At 35.4% G+C, this 17,261-nt stretch overlaps 1 protein-coding gene across 11 annotated transcripts in view; it reads right to left on the reverse strand.

Annotated features, from left to right (window-relative positions):
• The window catches only part of Vps13a (vacuolar protein sorting 13 homolog A), a 230,136-nt gene that overhangs the window by 115,098 nt on the left and 97,777 nt on the right, over positions 1 to 17,261 (reverse strand). For all 11 annotated transcript variants that reach the window (XR_013047707.1, XR_013047706.1, XR_013047704.1 and 8 more), the window contains exons 27-33: positions 16,143 to 16,222; positions 14,520 to 14,579; positions 14,146 to 14,299; positions 13,261 to 13,377; positions 13,074 to 13,177; positions 6,307 to 6,474; positions 568 to 872 (exon numbers count right to left, since the gene is read on the reverse strand). Coding sequence is in view for 6 of the 11 variants with exons in the window: in XM_006970140.4 (XP_006970202.1) it covers positions 568 to 872; positions 6,307 to 6,474; positions 13,074 to 13,177; positions 13,261 to 13,377; positions 14,146 to 14,299; positions 14,520 to 14,579; positions 16,143 to 16,222 (988 nt within the window). In the remaining 5 variants the exon portion in view is untranslated. The remainder of the gene's footprint in view (positions 1 to 567; positions 873 to 6,306; positions 6,475 to 13,073; positions 13,178 to 13,260; positions 13,378 to 14,145; positions 14,300 to 14,519; positions 14,580 to 16,142; positions 16,223 to 17,261) is intronic.

Here is a 17,261-nt window from a genome sequence, read left to right on the forward strand (position 1 = left end):
AAGGAAATCCAACATAATAAAAAAAACAATGAAATAAAAAACAAGAGCTTTGAAATCATAAAATAATACTTATACTGATTCTGATGAGCAAAAGAATATAACAAATAATATAAGAAATAAGAGATAATATCATAAAGATTAATGACTAAAAAGGGAATGAATACTCTTATAAGTCAACTATTTCTCAATAGAGTTGCTTAAAAAATATCCAAAGCTGACAGAATAGGCTGAGCAACACTATGTGTTGCACAGTGAATATGAGTTTCATGTCAAAATTTTCCATTTCTACCTCATCCTTATAAAGAATTATAAAAACATGAAAATATACTCCCTTCAGATAAGTTTGCAGTTTTTATCATTATCTAAGGAGAAGTTTTCAAATATTTCTAGGTTGTTTTTTGAAAGACTGTAAGTGATCTAGCTAGAAGACACTTGAAAAAAAAACCCACAAAGTAGAGTAATAATAGAATAAAATCACACTATAAAGAGAATTCTAAAGCTATCAAGTCCTTTAGTCAAAGAATTAAGAATTGATTATTTTACACAAATACACTGTGAAAAGCTTACCTGTATAGTCTCATTTCACTCAACTTTATTGTTATCAAATCAATTACAGGTGGGAGATTACTCTGGGTTTCTTTTACAATAACAAATGTATTTTTCATTGTAACTAATCCAAAATCAGCAACAAAAACATTCCGAGACACTGGAGACTGTGGGATGAGCACAACAGGAGCTTTTATGTTAACATCCAATGCAAACCTTGCACTTCTTCCAGCCAGTTCCATTACACCATCAGCAGCCATTCCTGCTGCTTGAGCAGTTGCTTCAGCCAAGGCATTTTTAACTGCTTGAAAATTATCTATAAAATCCTATAAAGATATAGAATGATATAATATTACCTTTAATAAAACTTTAAATATATTAAATATAAGTTATATTAAATGAATTTTACCTCCATAAAGAACTTGGTACAACCAAGCCCATTATTTACTTATTATTCTCTGCTGGAAAAACTGAACAACAAATATACAGTGAGAAAATAAAAATCTAGTCATCAGAACAAAGCAAAAACGGATACTTGAATGTTTCAGTGGTATTATTTCCTTATGGCACACTTTCTCTAAGATCTAAGCACTTCTCACAGTTTATAGTATGGATTTAAAAATCTAGCCGGGCGTTGGTGGTGCACGCCTTTAATCCCAGCACTTGGGAGGCAGAGCCAGGTGGATCTCTGTGAGTTCGAGGCCAGCCTGGGCTACCAAGTGAGCTCCAGGAAAGGTGCAAAGCTACACAGAGAAACCGTGTCTCAAAAAAAAAAAAAAAAAAACTTAGAAAGTATTCCATGACTTTAGGAAAATGCAAATTACATCTAGTTTACCCAGTCAGAAAGGCTAAGGTTAAGGAAACAACTGAAAACAAATGCTAGTGAGGATGAGGGGGAAAGGGAGCCCTTTTTCCCCGGTGGTACAGTCACTTTGGAAATCAGTGTGGAAAATTCTCAAAATGATAAAAGTAGATCTACCAGATATGTAACTCAGCTATGCCACTCCTCGGCATGTGCCTACACAAAGTACTTGACATCCTACTCCACAAATACTTGTCACGTTCATTGCGCTCTGACAACAGCTAGTGAATGGAAGCAATCTAAATGTCCTTCAACTGCTGAATGGATAATGAAAACGTGGTACTATAGAATACTATTTAGCTGTCAAGTGGAATCATGAAATTCACAGGTAAATTGATAGAACCAGAAAATATCACACTGAGTGAGGTAACCCAGAATCAGAAAGACAAATGTTCATGTTCTCTCTCACTTGAGGCTCCTAGCTCCAAATCTTCAGATAGTGAGTACATATCCTGTAGAAACTAGGAAAGTAAAATAGTACCACTACATGGATAGCAAGGAGAAAAGGAGAGAGGTATAGCAGGGCACATGTGATCTGGAGAGGGAAAAGGAGTTGTCTCCATATCCTACTACAGATATATACTTGCTCAGCCATATTCACTGCCACCCTGTTCACAAAGGCAAGAAAATGGAAACAACCTAAAAGTCCTTCTTCGATGAATGGATAATGGACATATGGTAAATATACACAACAAAATTCTATTCAATTGTAAAAAAACAATGAAATTCACAACCAAATGGGTGGCAATAAAGTATTATATTGAGTGAAGTGATTCACACCCCAAAAGACACTCCATGTTCTCTCTTATTTGTGAATCCTATCTCTGAATATTTAGATTTGACTACATAAAACAAGTAACTTCAGAAGTCAGGAAAGTAGGAAGAGACTGGGCCAGGAGGAAGAAGGAGGATAGGGAAATGCAGATACTATGAAGAGCAAAAGAGGGAAAATGGTGGTGGTGGTGGGGGGGATGTTACCTGAATAGGAGAGGGAGGACAATACAGGAGAGAGAAGGAAGAAGAGCTACATAATATTAGTGATGTTTTTAAAAGTCATAGGGAAACATCATTTGATAAGCCTTTTTAAGTGTGTGTATTTTAAATGGAATCATGAGGTGATGATGCTCTCTCCAAGAGCTATAGCCTATTTAACAAAAAACCCAGTGCCAGGCACAGGAAACCTTCCTTAGGGTTGCTGGCCACAGTGAGTCTCAGAAACCCCTCAAACAATGTATGTTATTACTATTGCCTTTGGTTGCCTCTCAGCACTTGATGATAGGAGGACCCTACTGTTGAAGAAATGACATATTTCAGACATAAGACTTAAAGAAACAAGCTGGAACCTATCTAGAAGCCTCTGCTCTCAGGATTTGCTCTCATAGTATTAGAAGGTGCTATGTAATATGTTAAAGAGAAAAAAAATCAATAGTCCTACCCAATGGTAAAGTCTATGAACCAAAAACATAATATTAGGCACAGACTGCCTCATATTGATAGGTCTTAAGTTCAACTACAGAGCTGTTGGTTACAGTCAAGATTAAAGCCCACCCAATTGGAGGGAATCCATATCTAATACTGTATTTCTAGCCATGACTTTGAGGTGAAGTCATGGACCCACAAAGAAGACCTACTGTGGTGATATATTGTGTACCCCAATAAAGCTTGCCTGGGGATCAGAGGACAAAAACCAGCCACTATATTAAACATAGAAGTCAGGCAATGGTAGCACACACCTTTAATCTCAGCACTAGGAAGGAAGGAAGGAAGATGGCAGGGCACAGAATGGTATACAAGGCATGAGTAAAGAGGAAGTCTCTCTCTTTAAGCTGAGGATTTCATAGAGGTAAGAACATAGTTGGCTTGTTCTGTTTCTCTGATCTTTAAGCTTTCACTCAATATCTAGCAGCATTTTTTTTAATTATTAATAAGACCTTTTACGATTTTTCTTACAACCTACTACTGCAATTTTTTTTTCAAAAAAAAACTTTAAAAGCTTTTTATATGTATAGATATTTTTCTTGCATGTATGTGTGTGTACCACGAGCAAGCAGTGTTTATAAAGGCCAGAACAGAACATCTGATGCCCAGATATTTGAGTTAGAGATGTTAATCACCATGCAGATGCTAGGAACCAAACCTTGGTCCCCAGGAGGAGCAGTCTGTGCTGTTAATTGCTGATCCATCACCCCAGCTCCTCCCATTTCTCAAATCAATATAATTTCTAATTATATTCTAAATACCTGCCCTTATGCCCACAATCAGCCTATCTCTCACTTCTCATCAAAGAAGCTTCTTTTTGCAATACATGGAACTATTACAGAAACCCACAATTGGCCAAAGTACAGAAATTAAGGGATAATGTGGGGCCCTACTCTAGTTAGTACATCTACAATGCAAACTCCTACACCCACGGGTCAGGGAACATTGTCGAAGAGGGGGTAGAAAAGATTCTAAAATACAGAGGACCAGGATATTTCGCTGTTAGGTGTTGTTTTCTATACATGACAGAGAAGCTGCATCCATGATAGCTCTAAAATATGATTACATAAACAAGACACGCATAATGACGAGTGCCAGCTGACATGGAAATGCGGATAGGGGATTGCCCTATACTACCTATAGGTGAAAAGCTACAACCAATGGCTGCTAAGAGAGAAGAATCTGTTTTCTTAAGGTACAAACAGACACAGAAACACACACACACATACAATAATAAAGAGGTCATGAAATTGAAATAAGAGTGTGGAGGGGGAACACATGAGGAGTTGGAGAGTACAGAAGAAGGGATGAAAATAATGTAAATATAGCACTCAATTATGAAATTCTCAAAAAAAAATTTTTTTAAAATTGTTCATCTTTGTTTTTGCTGTACAGAAAGACTTTTGGGGGAAACCTCAGTTTAAAAGGTCACTGTCAAGTTAGACAAAGTTCAAAATTCTTAAGTAACAGAAGAGGGCTCCTCATTGCCAAATAAAAACATGAATCCCTTCTTTTTAAATACTGCTGTACTTGGCCTATTAATTCTACTACTGTCTTAGACTTGATTATCTAGTTCATACACCAATCATCAGAAGCAGTAGAAGCAGTACTGTGAAAGATCAGTGATGCCATAAAACAGAGACAGGGCTAGGAAACATTCCAGAGGGAAAAGCAGACAGCATAGTTGTGAGGATGGAGGCTGGATCCTTAGCCCCCACACAGAAAGCCAGGATGGTGTGGTACCCCTCATCTAAATAGTCAGGAGGAGTGGGTAGGATATTCCTGAAGCAGGCTAACCTAGCCAAATCTGCAACCTGAATGAGATTCTGCCCCAATATCTAAGGTAGAGAACAACAGAGGAAGACACACAACTACATACATATGTACCAGTATGTACATACACACATAAGCATGCATAACACACACACACCACCACCACCACCAACAACAACAACAACAAAAGAGACTACAAATCAGTATGACACCATAAAAATTAAATGGCCAACAAGGGTACAATAGGAAAGAAAAATGTTTATGAGAAGCAGAACTAAAGAACTCAGAAGTTCTATAGCAAAGTCATTTCAAGATTCAATCTAATTTCTTAAAGTCTGTAATATCTACAGAATTACATTGCCTCCAAAAGTATAATTTTCTTAATGGTGACTTCATCTGTATTTGGTATAGTTTTAAAGTTGGAAGGTAGAAAATATAAATATTTACATTTATGATTTAAACAATAAGAAGTTTAATCAATGCACACCATAGAACATATATAACAGATGCACAATTTTATGTAGTACACTATATATTAACATGTAAAGAATATTTTTCAATTAACTAAAATATTTGTCAAAATGTTATATAAACAAGGTACAAAACATTTTGGTTGTTATGGTACTCAACCTATTATTTTAAATATGTATATATGTGTATATTAGGGTTTCTAAGAGATTGCTGTGAAGAGATACCATGACCACGGTAACTCTTGCAAAGGAAATATTTAACTCAGGATGATGTAAAATTTCAGAGGTTTAGTCCATTATCCTCCTGGCAGCATATAGGCTGATGAGCTGGAGAAGGAGCTGAGAGTTCTACATAGTGATCTGCAGGCAACAGGAAGTGACCTGTGTTCTACATTGTGTGCAGATTGAGTATAACAGACCTCAAAGCCCACCTCCACAGTGATATACTTCCTCTAACAAGGACACACCTCCTAACAGTGATACTCCCTATGAAGACCATTTTCTTTTAAGCTACCAATACAGGCATAAAATCTTCCTAGCTTGATCTCTAATCTATTTGAACTTCTATTTTTTTTTTTTTTTTTTTTTTTTTGGTTTTTCGAGACAGGGTTTCTCTGTGTAGCTTTGCGCCTTTCCTGGAACTCGCTTTGGAGATGAGGCTGGCCTTGAACTCACAGAGATCCGCCTGCCTCTGCCTCCCGAGTGCTGGGATTAAAGGCGTGCGCCACCACCGCCCGGCTCTATTTGAACTTCTTTTAACCCAATGTGATCTTTTATTCAGAAGATACTATATAATTTTTCTATGAATCATTTTTGTACAACAAAAAGCAAAGATGAATGAGTATCCTTTACCTACTTTTAATTTGTAACATTTATTTTTATTAGGCAAGGCATGGTGAAACATACATTTAAACCCACCATTTGGCAGGCAGAGGCATGTGGGTCTCTGTAAGTTCCAGGCCAGCCATGTTTATGTCTGGAGACCTTGTTTAAAAAAACAAAACAAAAACAAACAAACAACAACAAAAAAACAAAGATAGATATACATATGTGTGTGCATGTATGTGTATACTCTGAAATTTTCATACATGCATATAATTTTTTGAGATAGGGTCTCTACACTTAACACATAGCAATTTCTACCTAGAATTTAAGATAATTTATTAAAATACTTACCAATATAGCATATAGAAATTTTGTGACAAACACAACTTCAATGCAACCAACAGTTAAATGAACTCGCGCATCAACCACATTCATATCTGTGTATGCAGAGCCAGCAGTTGCATCCATGTAAGAAATCATTTTGAAGCTGAAAACTTCTTTTCCAGTGATATAAACAGCCTTAATGAGAGAAGAATCCCAATTATTACAATCAATTTTTGAAGTAATGTACCCCAAGATCAAAACAATAATAAAATATTCTACCATTTGAAAAATCTTCCAGGTATTTGAGTCAATACAAATGAGACAACAATTCCAAATGCTTTATGAGAACATGTAACCTAACGTGTTTTCTGTTGTTATCTTTGAGTGTCAGGAAAATAAATAGGTCTACCTTGACCAGTTTTATCTTCTTAGTGGGGAGAATAGATAAGCATCTCACTTGGATTTTTTGTCTTGCGATGGCAGTCATCATATAAAATGTCTTTAGTAATTTTCAAAGCTAAAACATACCACCTGCACAATTTACCAGAGCTCAGTGTCTCATTTCTTTAGGTCTGAGGACTCTGAATCACTCCCCCCCACACATTCTTTAATGGAATAACTCAATTTTAAACTTCTCATTCTTCATTAGTTGGTTAAGAATCATTTTAATCACTAACAAAGAATTGCCTGGGAGGGGGTTAAAATTTCCACCCTCATAACTACCAGTCAAAAGTATAAGAAATAGGAAACTAATATTTTTAAATTTTGGAACAGAGTATAACATAGTTTTCTTAACTCTTAAATTCTAGAAGCAAGAACAGAGGATTGAAAAGCCATCAAGAAAATCAACCACAATTCCTAAGAAAGCAAAAGTATGATTTTTTGAAGGCTGAAGGACGAAAAACATGGAGGAGGAAGAGGAGAAGAAAAAGAAGAAATTATAATTTTTCTTGTTACTACTAGAAATATTAAACAACAAAAAGACAACACAAAAGTACTCTACCATCTAAGAAAAATCAGGTACCTTCAAGGAGAGAAGATTACAGGGATGTCAAATACCATGTAAGTTATGTAAGAACAATTCAGCTAAAACATGACTGAACAGCAATGTTGGAGACAAAGTCCCTGGGAAATGCAAACATAGCACCTCAGTTGCAGGTAGTTTGTTATCCTCTCTTGGGAGTGCATAAGAAAAAACTAAGATTGAAATTAAGGTTTTATTTTGTATTGGTTTTAGAAAAATAAGAATACTTCCATCCCATACAAGGCCCAAAGAACTGGCCTAGAGAGATGGCTCAGTAGTAATGAGCACTTATTATTCTTCTAAAGGACTGGGCTTCAATTCCCAGCACCCACATGACAGCTCAAAACTGCTTGTATCTCCAGTTACACAGGATCCAACAACCTCTTCTGGACTCCCTGGGCAGCAGGCATGGACATGGTGCAGAGACAGACAGACAGACTTGATTTGAAAACATCCATCACATAAAAATAAGTAAGTGAATTTCTTACAAAGGCCCAAAGCATCAGCAGAATTTTTCTCTGACCAAAAAGAGAGACAATAAACCTTGCTGACCTCAGGCCCAGGTAAAGATACAAAATCTTAGAGATAAGGACAAAGAAAGGTTGACTGAACATCAATGTTGGAGAAAAAGTCCCTTTATTACCCAAGGAAAGGACCAGAAGCCTTCATTAGAGCAGACCATGAGAAGTCCTCTTTAGTTTGGATGCAGTAAGATATTCATTCAGTCTTACATTAGAAGTCAAGAAGCAATCAAGATGCCTGGAGGAGAAACAGATCCTCAAGAACATCCCATTTCTGAGACTAAAGAATGCTTGGCCAGGAATGAAAATGACTGTCAAAGTATTCTGAGCTGGTTATTTTTAGGTATCAATTTTATTGGTTAAAAAATGCCTAAGACAAGGCCAAGAAGATGGGTCAAAAGGTAAGGGTACTTGCCACTAAGTCTGATGAACTGAACTGGATCCTCAGAACCCACACTGTGAAGTGAAAGGAATCCTGCAAGTTTTCCTAGGACCTCTACATGGATATCATGGTATGCCATCACAACTGGAGGAGGGAAGGAAGAGAAAGAGAGAGAGAGACAGAGAGAGAGGTGTCTTGGGCATCTGTGAAACACAACTTTGAGTTTATCTGGAGGGGTCAAAAATTAACTAAATGGGGTAAGATCACCCTATGGGCTAGGGCCCTGGACTGAATAGAAAGGAAAAAAGGTGAGAAAGCCAATTGTATTTTCTATCCTCTATGTAGCCCTGGCTGGCCTGAGATTTGCCATGCAGACCATACTAGTTTTAAACATACAGAGATCTGTCTGCTCTGCTTCCAGATTGCTGGAATTAAAGGTCTGTGCCACCATGCCTAATCTAAGCATTATACCATTGCTTCACATTCCTTCAGTTGTATATTATACCTACAGTTGAGGCTATGTTGCTAGGATTCTGGTCCGTGCTAACATTCTGACTTTCCCTCTACTCTTATCCCACAGAAAGTTGTCATTTTACACGTTTGGCTCTTTACTTAATATTGCAGGCTGTTGTCCCATGTTCCTGATGCATGCAAGCTTGATAGGTAGTAATGGGGTTGAGGGAGAGGAAGTATATTAGTTATTTTTCTTGTTACTGTGACTTAGTTAGATCCCTAGAGCCTACAAAGTTAAATCCCTGGAAGTAGACACCATGGAGGACCTAGAAACACTACTTACTGGCTTGTTCATCATGTGTTGTCCTACCTCCAGGTTTCCTGCTTCAGTTCCTGCCTTGCCTTCCCTTGGTGATGGATTATAATCTTCAGGTTGTTAGATGAAATAAACCCATCTTCCTCAATTATTTTTGTACAAAATCGCTTATCACAGCAATAGGAAAAGTAAGTAAAATAAGACACAGTCTAAATTAAAATAAAGACCCAGAATTCCGGGGACTCACATCCAGGCTGCTGAGTGACCATAACAGGTAAAATTTTATGTACTTCAATTTTTGTACCCTAAAGCTGAAAACAAGATTCAGATATGTATGGGATTTATGATTATTATTTAAATTAAAATAAGTTATCAGTAAGCAGTAGTAGGAAATTATCATGTAGAAAAGAAGTAAAATTAAGACCTAGGCTTAACCATACACAATCTTTGTTGATGCACACCAAACATTTAAAAACAAAACAACACACATCGCACAAATTTCTGGTATAAAGTATATTAGTTGTTTTTCTTGTTACTTGAAAGAAAGTAACTTCTTACTTGGTAGAAAGTAACTGGCACAAATTACTCTTCAGAAGACCTTTATTCAGAAAAAGATGGAGCATGATAGACATGGGCAACCATGGTGGGGCCCAGAAGCAGGAGGGTCTGGCCTTCAGGCCCCAAGAGTAGCTTCATTACAGAGAATGAATGGCATGGCAGAGTCCTGAAGGAAAAGAGACATCAATTCCCAAGAACAAAGGGAAACAATAACTTTCAGTGAAGTCTAACAGGGTACATAAGGGAAGGCATTCCATGTGACCTAGCCAAAGAACCAGGAGTCAGGTAGAAATTAGATATGGGTAAAGCTGTAATTCAAACTTGCCTTCAATATGGGAGTCAAGAGGTTGAGGCTGAAATTGTCTTACAGTCACAGCAAACAAGTGATTTTAATAGTCAGCACTAAGGGAGAGACTACCAAGGGAGTGGTCTAGTGTGAGCAAGGGAAGACTGTAACCTAATAGAAATAATTTCTTAACTAATTTTCATAATGAACCTGATAACAAATCTAGAAACAGGAAACTAATTAAAAATTCATTTATATTTGTCACCCAAAATTAACAAGCACTCAAAACTGGATTAAAAAAAAACTTAATTAAATGTCTTTATATAAAAGGAAACAAGAATCTAGCAAGATGTTTTATTTCAGTGAAATATGTCTTCAATAATATTAGTACTATTCAACAATAGACTTGTAAATGGAGAATGCTGCTCTAATTAATATACAATGACTTGGTCTGAAAGTTACAATCTGTAACAGTAATGAGTTTAATTTATCAGTAACACCTTAGAGGACAACAGTCGATGTATATCACAGCATAATGACCTCAAAATTTTAATACAGAGTAAAAAACTTATGCTTCTCTGGTTACTCAATGGAGTAGTTCATGTAAAAAACTACCTACACTGGAATCCAAGGAAAATGATAGTGGAGCAAGACAACAGGAGAAAGAGACTTTTCAATCTGTACCTCTTTAAAGCTATATTTTAATTTGGCATTATTTTAAAAATAAAATACAGAAGGGATAAAAATCAATGTTTGGTGCTATAAGTAATTTCTGTTACTATCTGTACAGCTTTTAGTAGATAATTTTATTTCTGTCAGCATCACTTTCTAGAAAAATAAAAATGTATGCTCTAGGCCGGGCATTGGTGGCGCACGCCTTTAATCCCAGCACTCGGGAGGCAGAGCCAGGTGGATCTCTGTGAGTTCGAGGCCAGCCTGGGCTACCAAGTGAGCTCCAGGAAAGGCGCAAAGCTACACAGAGAAACCCTGTCTCGAAAAACCAAAAAAAAAAAAAAAATTATGCTCTATCCTTCATTGTCCTAAATATACTATAAATCTTAAAGTAAAAGTGACAGAGGAGCAAAGAACTTTGGAAATTATAATCAGCATTAAAAATCTTGTTCCTTATTTCTACAAGTCATGCAAATTTGGAGACTTGTGCTAAATCACTGTTTATTAATACACATGCACGTATATATAATTTTTGTTTCTCACATAAAATCAGTTATGACTGTATCAGTGATGATGACAGAACTAGAGAGATGGCTCAGCAGTTAAGAGCACTTACTGCTGTTCCAAAGGACCTGGGTTCAGTACCCAGCACCCACATGGAAGCACATAACTATCTATAACTTCATTTCCTGCTATGGGCCACAGATGAATGTATTATGAGAACTCTGCTAGTTATGGCTAAATCACTACCTGAAGGGATCAAGAAATTCCTTCAGAGGAAGCCAAATTCCAAGGAGCTTTTGGTGTTATTTGGCTTGTTATATATCAGCTGTCTTCTGTTATGAAAATCATGTGTGCCTTCATAGCTTTCTCAATTGATTTTTTCCTAAGAACTGCTAACAATGTGGACTGATGACTATTTGAACATATACATTGGAGGTATTTGGAAAACTTTCTCAGGAAAGACTTCCTTTCCTCAGGCCCATCTGTTTCTTCTCCTTTTAGTGCTGGAATCAGATATCTCCCTTAGCCACATTCAAGGACTAACAGTAACAACAGTCCAAACCACCACATAATAAGTCTCCTGAAAATAAGGTAAATTCCACATGACTAGGTCAGGTGGACCTTAAGTAATAGCTTCGCACAATTTAGCTTGGACCCTCTTCTTCTTACAGCTTTACTAACTTTATAGACCTCTAACTCCTCACCTAACCACTTCTAGGAATATTTAGATAACCTGCACTGACAGCTATGCACAGCCAGAACCCCAGTTCAAGCCTCCCTGTAATTATAGTCATTGGCAGCATCTGGTCAGGTCCATTCCCAGTTGGAGGAAAGTACCTTACCAGAGATACCTCTGTACTCTCTAAGAACAGAATCAGGCATCCAGACTACCTGTTTGAGAAGGCCTGGCGGATGTGCCAATTAAGCTTAACCTTCTCCTTTCCAAAGTCTTATCTCTAGCTTTAGATCCACCCTTAACAATTAACTCAGAACTAAAGGGTTCCAACTTACAGGTACATCTAGCTATGATGCAAGTTACCTAGCCAAGTTACCTAGCAATATAGCACACTCGCCAGAAACAGTAGGAGCAGATAGCTTGGAGGAATAAGGGTCAAAGGAATAAAAAGGCAGTTTTATTTTCAGAGAAGGATTTAGAGGTAGAAGGACACAGAGAGGAAGAGAAGAGTAGAGAACTTGAGAATGGAGAGAGAACTAAGAAGGACAGGAGGATTATGACCAGAGAGAATGTGTGGATGAGATGGAAGATGAGGAAGAGCCAGATGGGGAAGTACTAGCTGGGTAAGAACGAGAGGAGAAGAACCTAGATGAGGCAGAATTCAGACAAGAGAATTAAGATTTTTTTTTTAAGATTCATTTATTTATTATGTATACAAGTGTTCTGTCTGCATGTACGCCTACAGCCGGAAGAGGGTGCCAGAACTCATTAAACATGGTCGTGAACCACCATATGGTTGCTGAACTCAGGACCTCTGGAACAGCCACGGCTCTTAACCACTGAGCCATCTCTCCAGCCCAGTTCAGGATATTTAAAGACAAAATACTTTTATTTTTAAGTGTTCTTAAAAGAAGCATTATTAGCAACACTCCTCCCCCAACCACCCAAAGAGCCTATTTGTTCCAGGAGCATTGCATACTTAGAAAATCATAATCTTAATTATATAAATAAAAGACTACACTGGGTAACTGAGAGAGTCACACAAATATTAAGTATCAAAACTAATAAATCAATTGTGCTTGACTACAAAACCCATTATGCATAAGATACTGCTAATACATGACAATTCCCTATCTAATTGATATGAAAATTACATACTTAATGATACATTAGTACTTAGTAAGAAAAAAAAATCTCAGCACTGGAGAGATGGCTTAGTGGTTAAGAGCATTTGCTCTTCAAGAGGACCTAGGTTCAAATCCCAGCACTCACATGGCAGCTCACAAAAATCTGTAACTCCAGTTCCAGAGGATCTGATACCTTCAAATAGACATAAATGCACAAAACACCAACCCACATGAAATAAAAATAAAAATAATTTTAAAAAAAACCAAAATCTCACCTTTTTGTATACAGCCATTTTATCAGAATCTAACACAATTATATTCCTTAGTTTTGCATTTATTTCAGTGACTAATGGCTTCATAATCATCTCAGAATCAAGCCCTGAAGGGATAAAACAATGAATAATTGCTTTTCTTTGTCTTCAATTTGATAATTTTAAATATATTTTCATGAGATGGTATTACCTTCAATCTTAATTTCAGAAATGTTTTGTTTCTGATCCTGAATAAAAATCCGCAAACAAGATAATTCTGCCAAAAGCTGCAAGGTAATAATATCTTCATTCGTGGGTAGCTTTAAAGCTACAAAACAAAAATCACATTGTAACACAAAGAAAGGTTTAGTAATGACCACACTATGCCTGGCAGCAAAAATATCACCATAAATAATTATAACATCAGATTTACAATTCAACTATAAAGCAAAGAGAAAATATTCTGACTGAATTGAGAACTCTAAAAATGAATTATCTAATGAAACAAACACAAATAGGCCAAAGACTGCTCTTAGAGGTGACTAATCATTTGAAACTAAGAAATTTTTAAAATAACTATGAATCTTTGAGACAACTATCATTATGGAAAGCACAAATACCCACAGTTCTAAATGGTAATTGATAGAGTATCTCTAATTCAAAATTCCAAAATCAAAGGCTTTTTGAGCATTACCATTACACTCAAGAAATTTTGGATTTAAAGTATCTCAAATCTTAACCTGCACTCTGATTAAAAACAACGATGACAATACTCAAATGTGGTCAGTCACATTTTTTAATTTAAAATAATGTCATATAAACTTTAAATCAAATATTTCTTGTCTAATTTTCAACTCAAATCCATTACATAATAAACATTTTTTTTTAGCAGTAATCAGTCCCTTTATCACTATTCTCTAAAATTAACTGGGTATATGATAAATCATTTTAGTTATTTGTCTAATTAAAAGGAACACCAGAGCCTAAAATTACTATTCCAATTGGTGAACCCCCCCCCCCAAAAAAAAACACAAGTCCCGCCCCAAAAACCCAAACAACAACAAAAACCAAAAACTTAAATTTTAAAGAAATATACCAAGTTTTTTAATGATATCTCCTTTGTCTTCAGTCTCTGAAACAGACCCTGGGGCAGATTGTTGCTCTAATTGTGGAAGGATATTATTAAGATAATTCATTGCATTGAGAAGTGCTTCAGTGTGTAAATGAATATCCAAAGAGGAAAAATTAACCTATAGGACAAAACTGATTTTAGTACTAGGTCAAAAAAAAAAATCTGACTTGATGGTCTTTGAAAGACCCTATGATTTGTGGTATAAAGCATATGATTTAAAATACTCAGCTTTATTCCTGGGGAATCTTATAATTCCAATTATAAAATAATTATTGGTAAGACATCTAGATATAGAAATACAATTTCTAATTTTAAAATAAGTAATTATATATTCATACCTTAATAAGTTGTAAAACATTGTTATAGGTACATTTCAAATTGGGTGCGTTTTTTTCAGCCTATCCAAAGAGAAAATGTATCTATTAGAACATGATAGGAAGATGTGTAATGTCCACAATTGCATGATAGTTGTAAATTTTTCAAGATCTGTACACTATACAAAAATTAACTATAACTGAGGTGGATAGTATGTTACATACACACACACACACACACACACACACACACACAAAATATATATATATAAAGCAACTGTTTGACCAGAACAAGACAACTGCTTTAATATAAAAAACAAAATGTGCTAAATATGGGTTTATCTAGCACTAGCAAGTATTCAATTAAGATTACACACTATCTTATTATCTAGAGATAAAAATGTTACATAGTATCAAGTATAGAGAACAATCATTTGGTCCTCAAGAGTGCTGAATGGTTCTCCCTTATTTTTCTTGTATTTGAAACAAAATTTGTGACAGAATTATCTAGAAGTATCCAAACACTTGTCTTTCCAAATATTCTTACATTGTCTTTGACAATGACATAATTATAGATTTATAGGTTACTACCTGATGTTTTGATGAATGTATACAATGTAAAAAGTTTTAAGTAAAGGTAACTTACATATCCATCAACTACCTTACCTACCATCTGTTGTGAGAAATTTGAAATTTACCTTTGGAAATATACATTATTATTGACTACAGTTACTCTGCTATCCAACAGATGTCAAAATCTATTCCCACTTCCTATCTGAAACAATTTCCGTTTGTCAACAATTTCTCATTCTTTACTTTCACATAGTCCCATCTTGCAGTAGCCACCATTTTCTTTCCACATGTGTGAGTTCAATTGTTTTAAAATCTACATATAAGTAAGATCCTCCTGTATTTTTCTTTCCATGAGTAGATTATGTCAATTAACATCATCACCAACAGAGTGATGGTTGCAAATGACACAATTTATCCTTTTTAAGGATATTTAATCCACTTAATATGCATAAAACACAATTGCTTTATTCATTTTCTTTAGAGTTTGTATATTCTAAAATCTGACTCAAATATAACAACAAAAATCTTTAAAAATGTCACCAATCATGGAAGCAAAAATGGTCTTAATTATGGTAATAATCTCTTGGCATAATTCTTATTAGAAAGTAATTATTAAAACATATACAATGCTAAATTAAAACAAAGAATAATTCATAAATAGACCACAATACATGCAGAAGATTCATAAAATTTTTAAAGATATTACAAATCAATTCAAATGGAATGGAATCACTGACACTTAAAAAGCAGGTAGCCAGACAATGGCAGAAATGAAGTAAATTCATCCTTTTTCACCACAAAAAAAAATGTCATCAACACTGTACATTTGATTCTTTTTCAATAGCCTGGTGGGAAAAGTCAACCTAATGGCCCTTCCTTCTTAGAACATAGGGTACTTTGCTCGCTGTATGAAGTATCCGTGAATCCAGACTACAGGACAATAATGACAAAACAGAAAGACCTTTCAAACAGAGGAATTGACTAAGTTACTAAGTTACTAAGGATTAAGCACACTAAATTATAAATTTAAATACTACATCAGCCTGCCAGTCAGGTGAAATCAGAACTGCTTACCCTCACAAATTCCAATGTTAACAAATCCTCAATTGTGTTATCCAGGGTGGTGATCAAATAAACTGGTTTCTTGTTTTCATCTAAAAAGAGTTTAAGGATTATTTCTTGGTAGAAAAATTATACTAAGATAAATGAAGGCATTAGAAATTATTATTGAAAAAGATTTCCCTAGATTCTACTCTTTGTTTTTTAAACTCAAAAAGTGTCACTTCTCCATACAATGTATCTATTCTTCCCTTTGTACTTCAACACAGAAGTCTCAAACCTTCCTACATCTAGACAAGTCAGTAACAAAACTAGCAAGTTGTTAAAGAAGAACCAAAATAACTTTTAGCGGTAATGAAAAAGCATGAAGAATTCTAGAATTGAGTCATAACAACGCCTTGAAATGAAAAGCCAGTATCTCTGAAAATGCTAGTTGTTGAGACATCAAGAAAGTATTACATGTTAATACATACTAGATAAAAATCAGTCTTAGCAACCAAAAAAAAAAAATCAGTCTTAGCAGTATATAGCAGTTTACTAGTTACATTACTGATTCTGTTCAAAATGAGATATTCTATGAGAACTGCTAGAGGAGAGATTTCTGTATAACCCTTAAGACTATCATTATCAAATTACTTATGGCTGCTAAAAATCAGTATTCTAGAGACTGGGATAAAGGAATAAGTAACTAAGTAACTTATTCTTACAGAGAAAAACATAGCCCAATGTCCATGTACCCCTTCAAACTTAAAAACTCTGAGTACATGAACCAGCTCCCTATTTTAGGTATTGACTACATTTTTCAACCTTAAGAAGATCTACACTTCATTCACACATTTACCAGCTTCTTGAACAGCTGTTTATCAGGTGATTTGCTTTTCACAAAACAACTCAGCTACTCACCTCTTCTCAGAAAATAAGAGCAAACTGTTTTAGGATTAGGTACAGTAAAGATGGTATATAATGCTTTTTGTTTGCAAATATTTACTTATGCTTTGCCTTTGAGAAACAAAAACTAAGCATAAACATAAAAATTAACAATGGCTATACTACCAATTCTGGATTACTAGAGTTTTGTGTGATATTATGTTTGTGTTCTGACAAATAAAGCTTGACTGGAGATCAGAGGGCAGA

Source organism: Peromyscus maniculatus, chromosome 1 (assembly GCF_049852395.1).
Source record: "Peromyscus maniculatus bairdii isolate BWxNUB_F1_BW_parent chromosome 1, HU_Pman_BW_mat_3.1, whole genome shotgun sequence".
Taxonomy (NCBI): domain Eukaryota; kingdom Metazoa; phylum Chordata; class Mammalia; order Rodentia; family Cricetidae; genus Peromyscus; species Peromyscus maniculatus.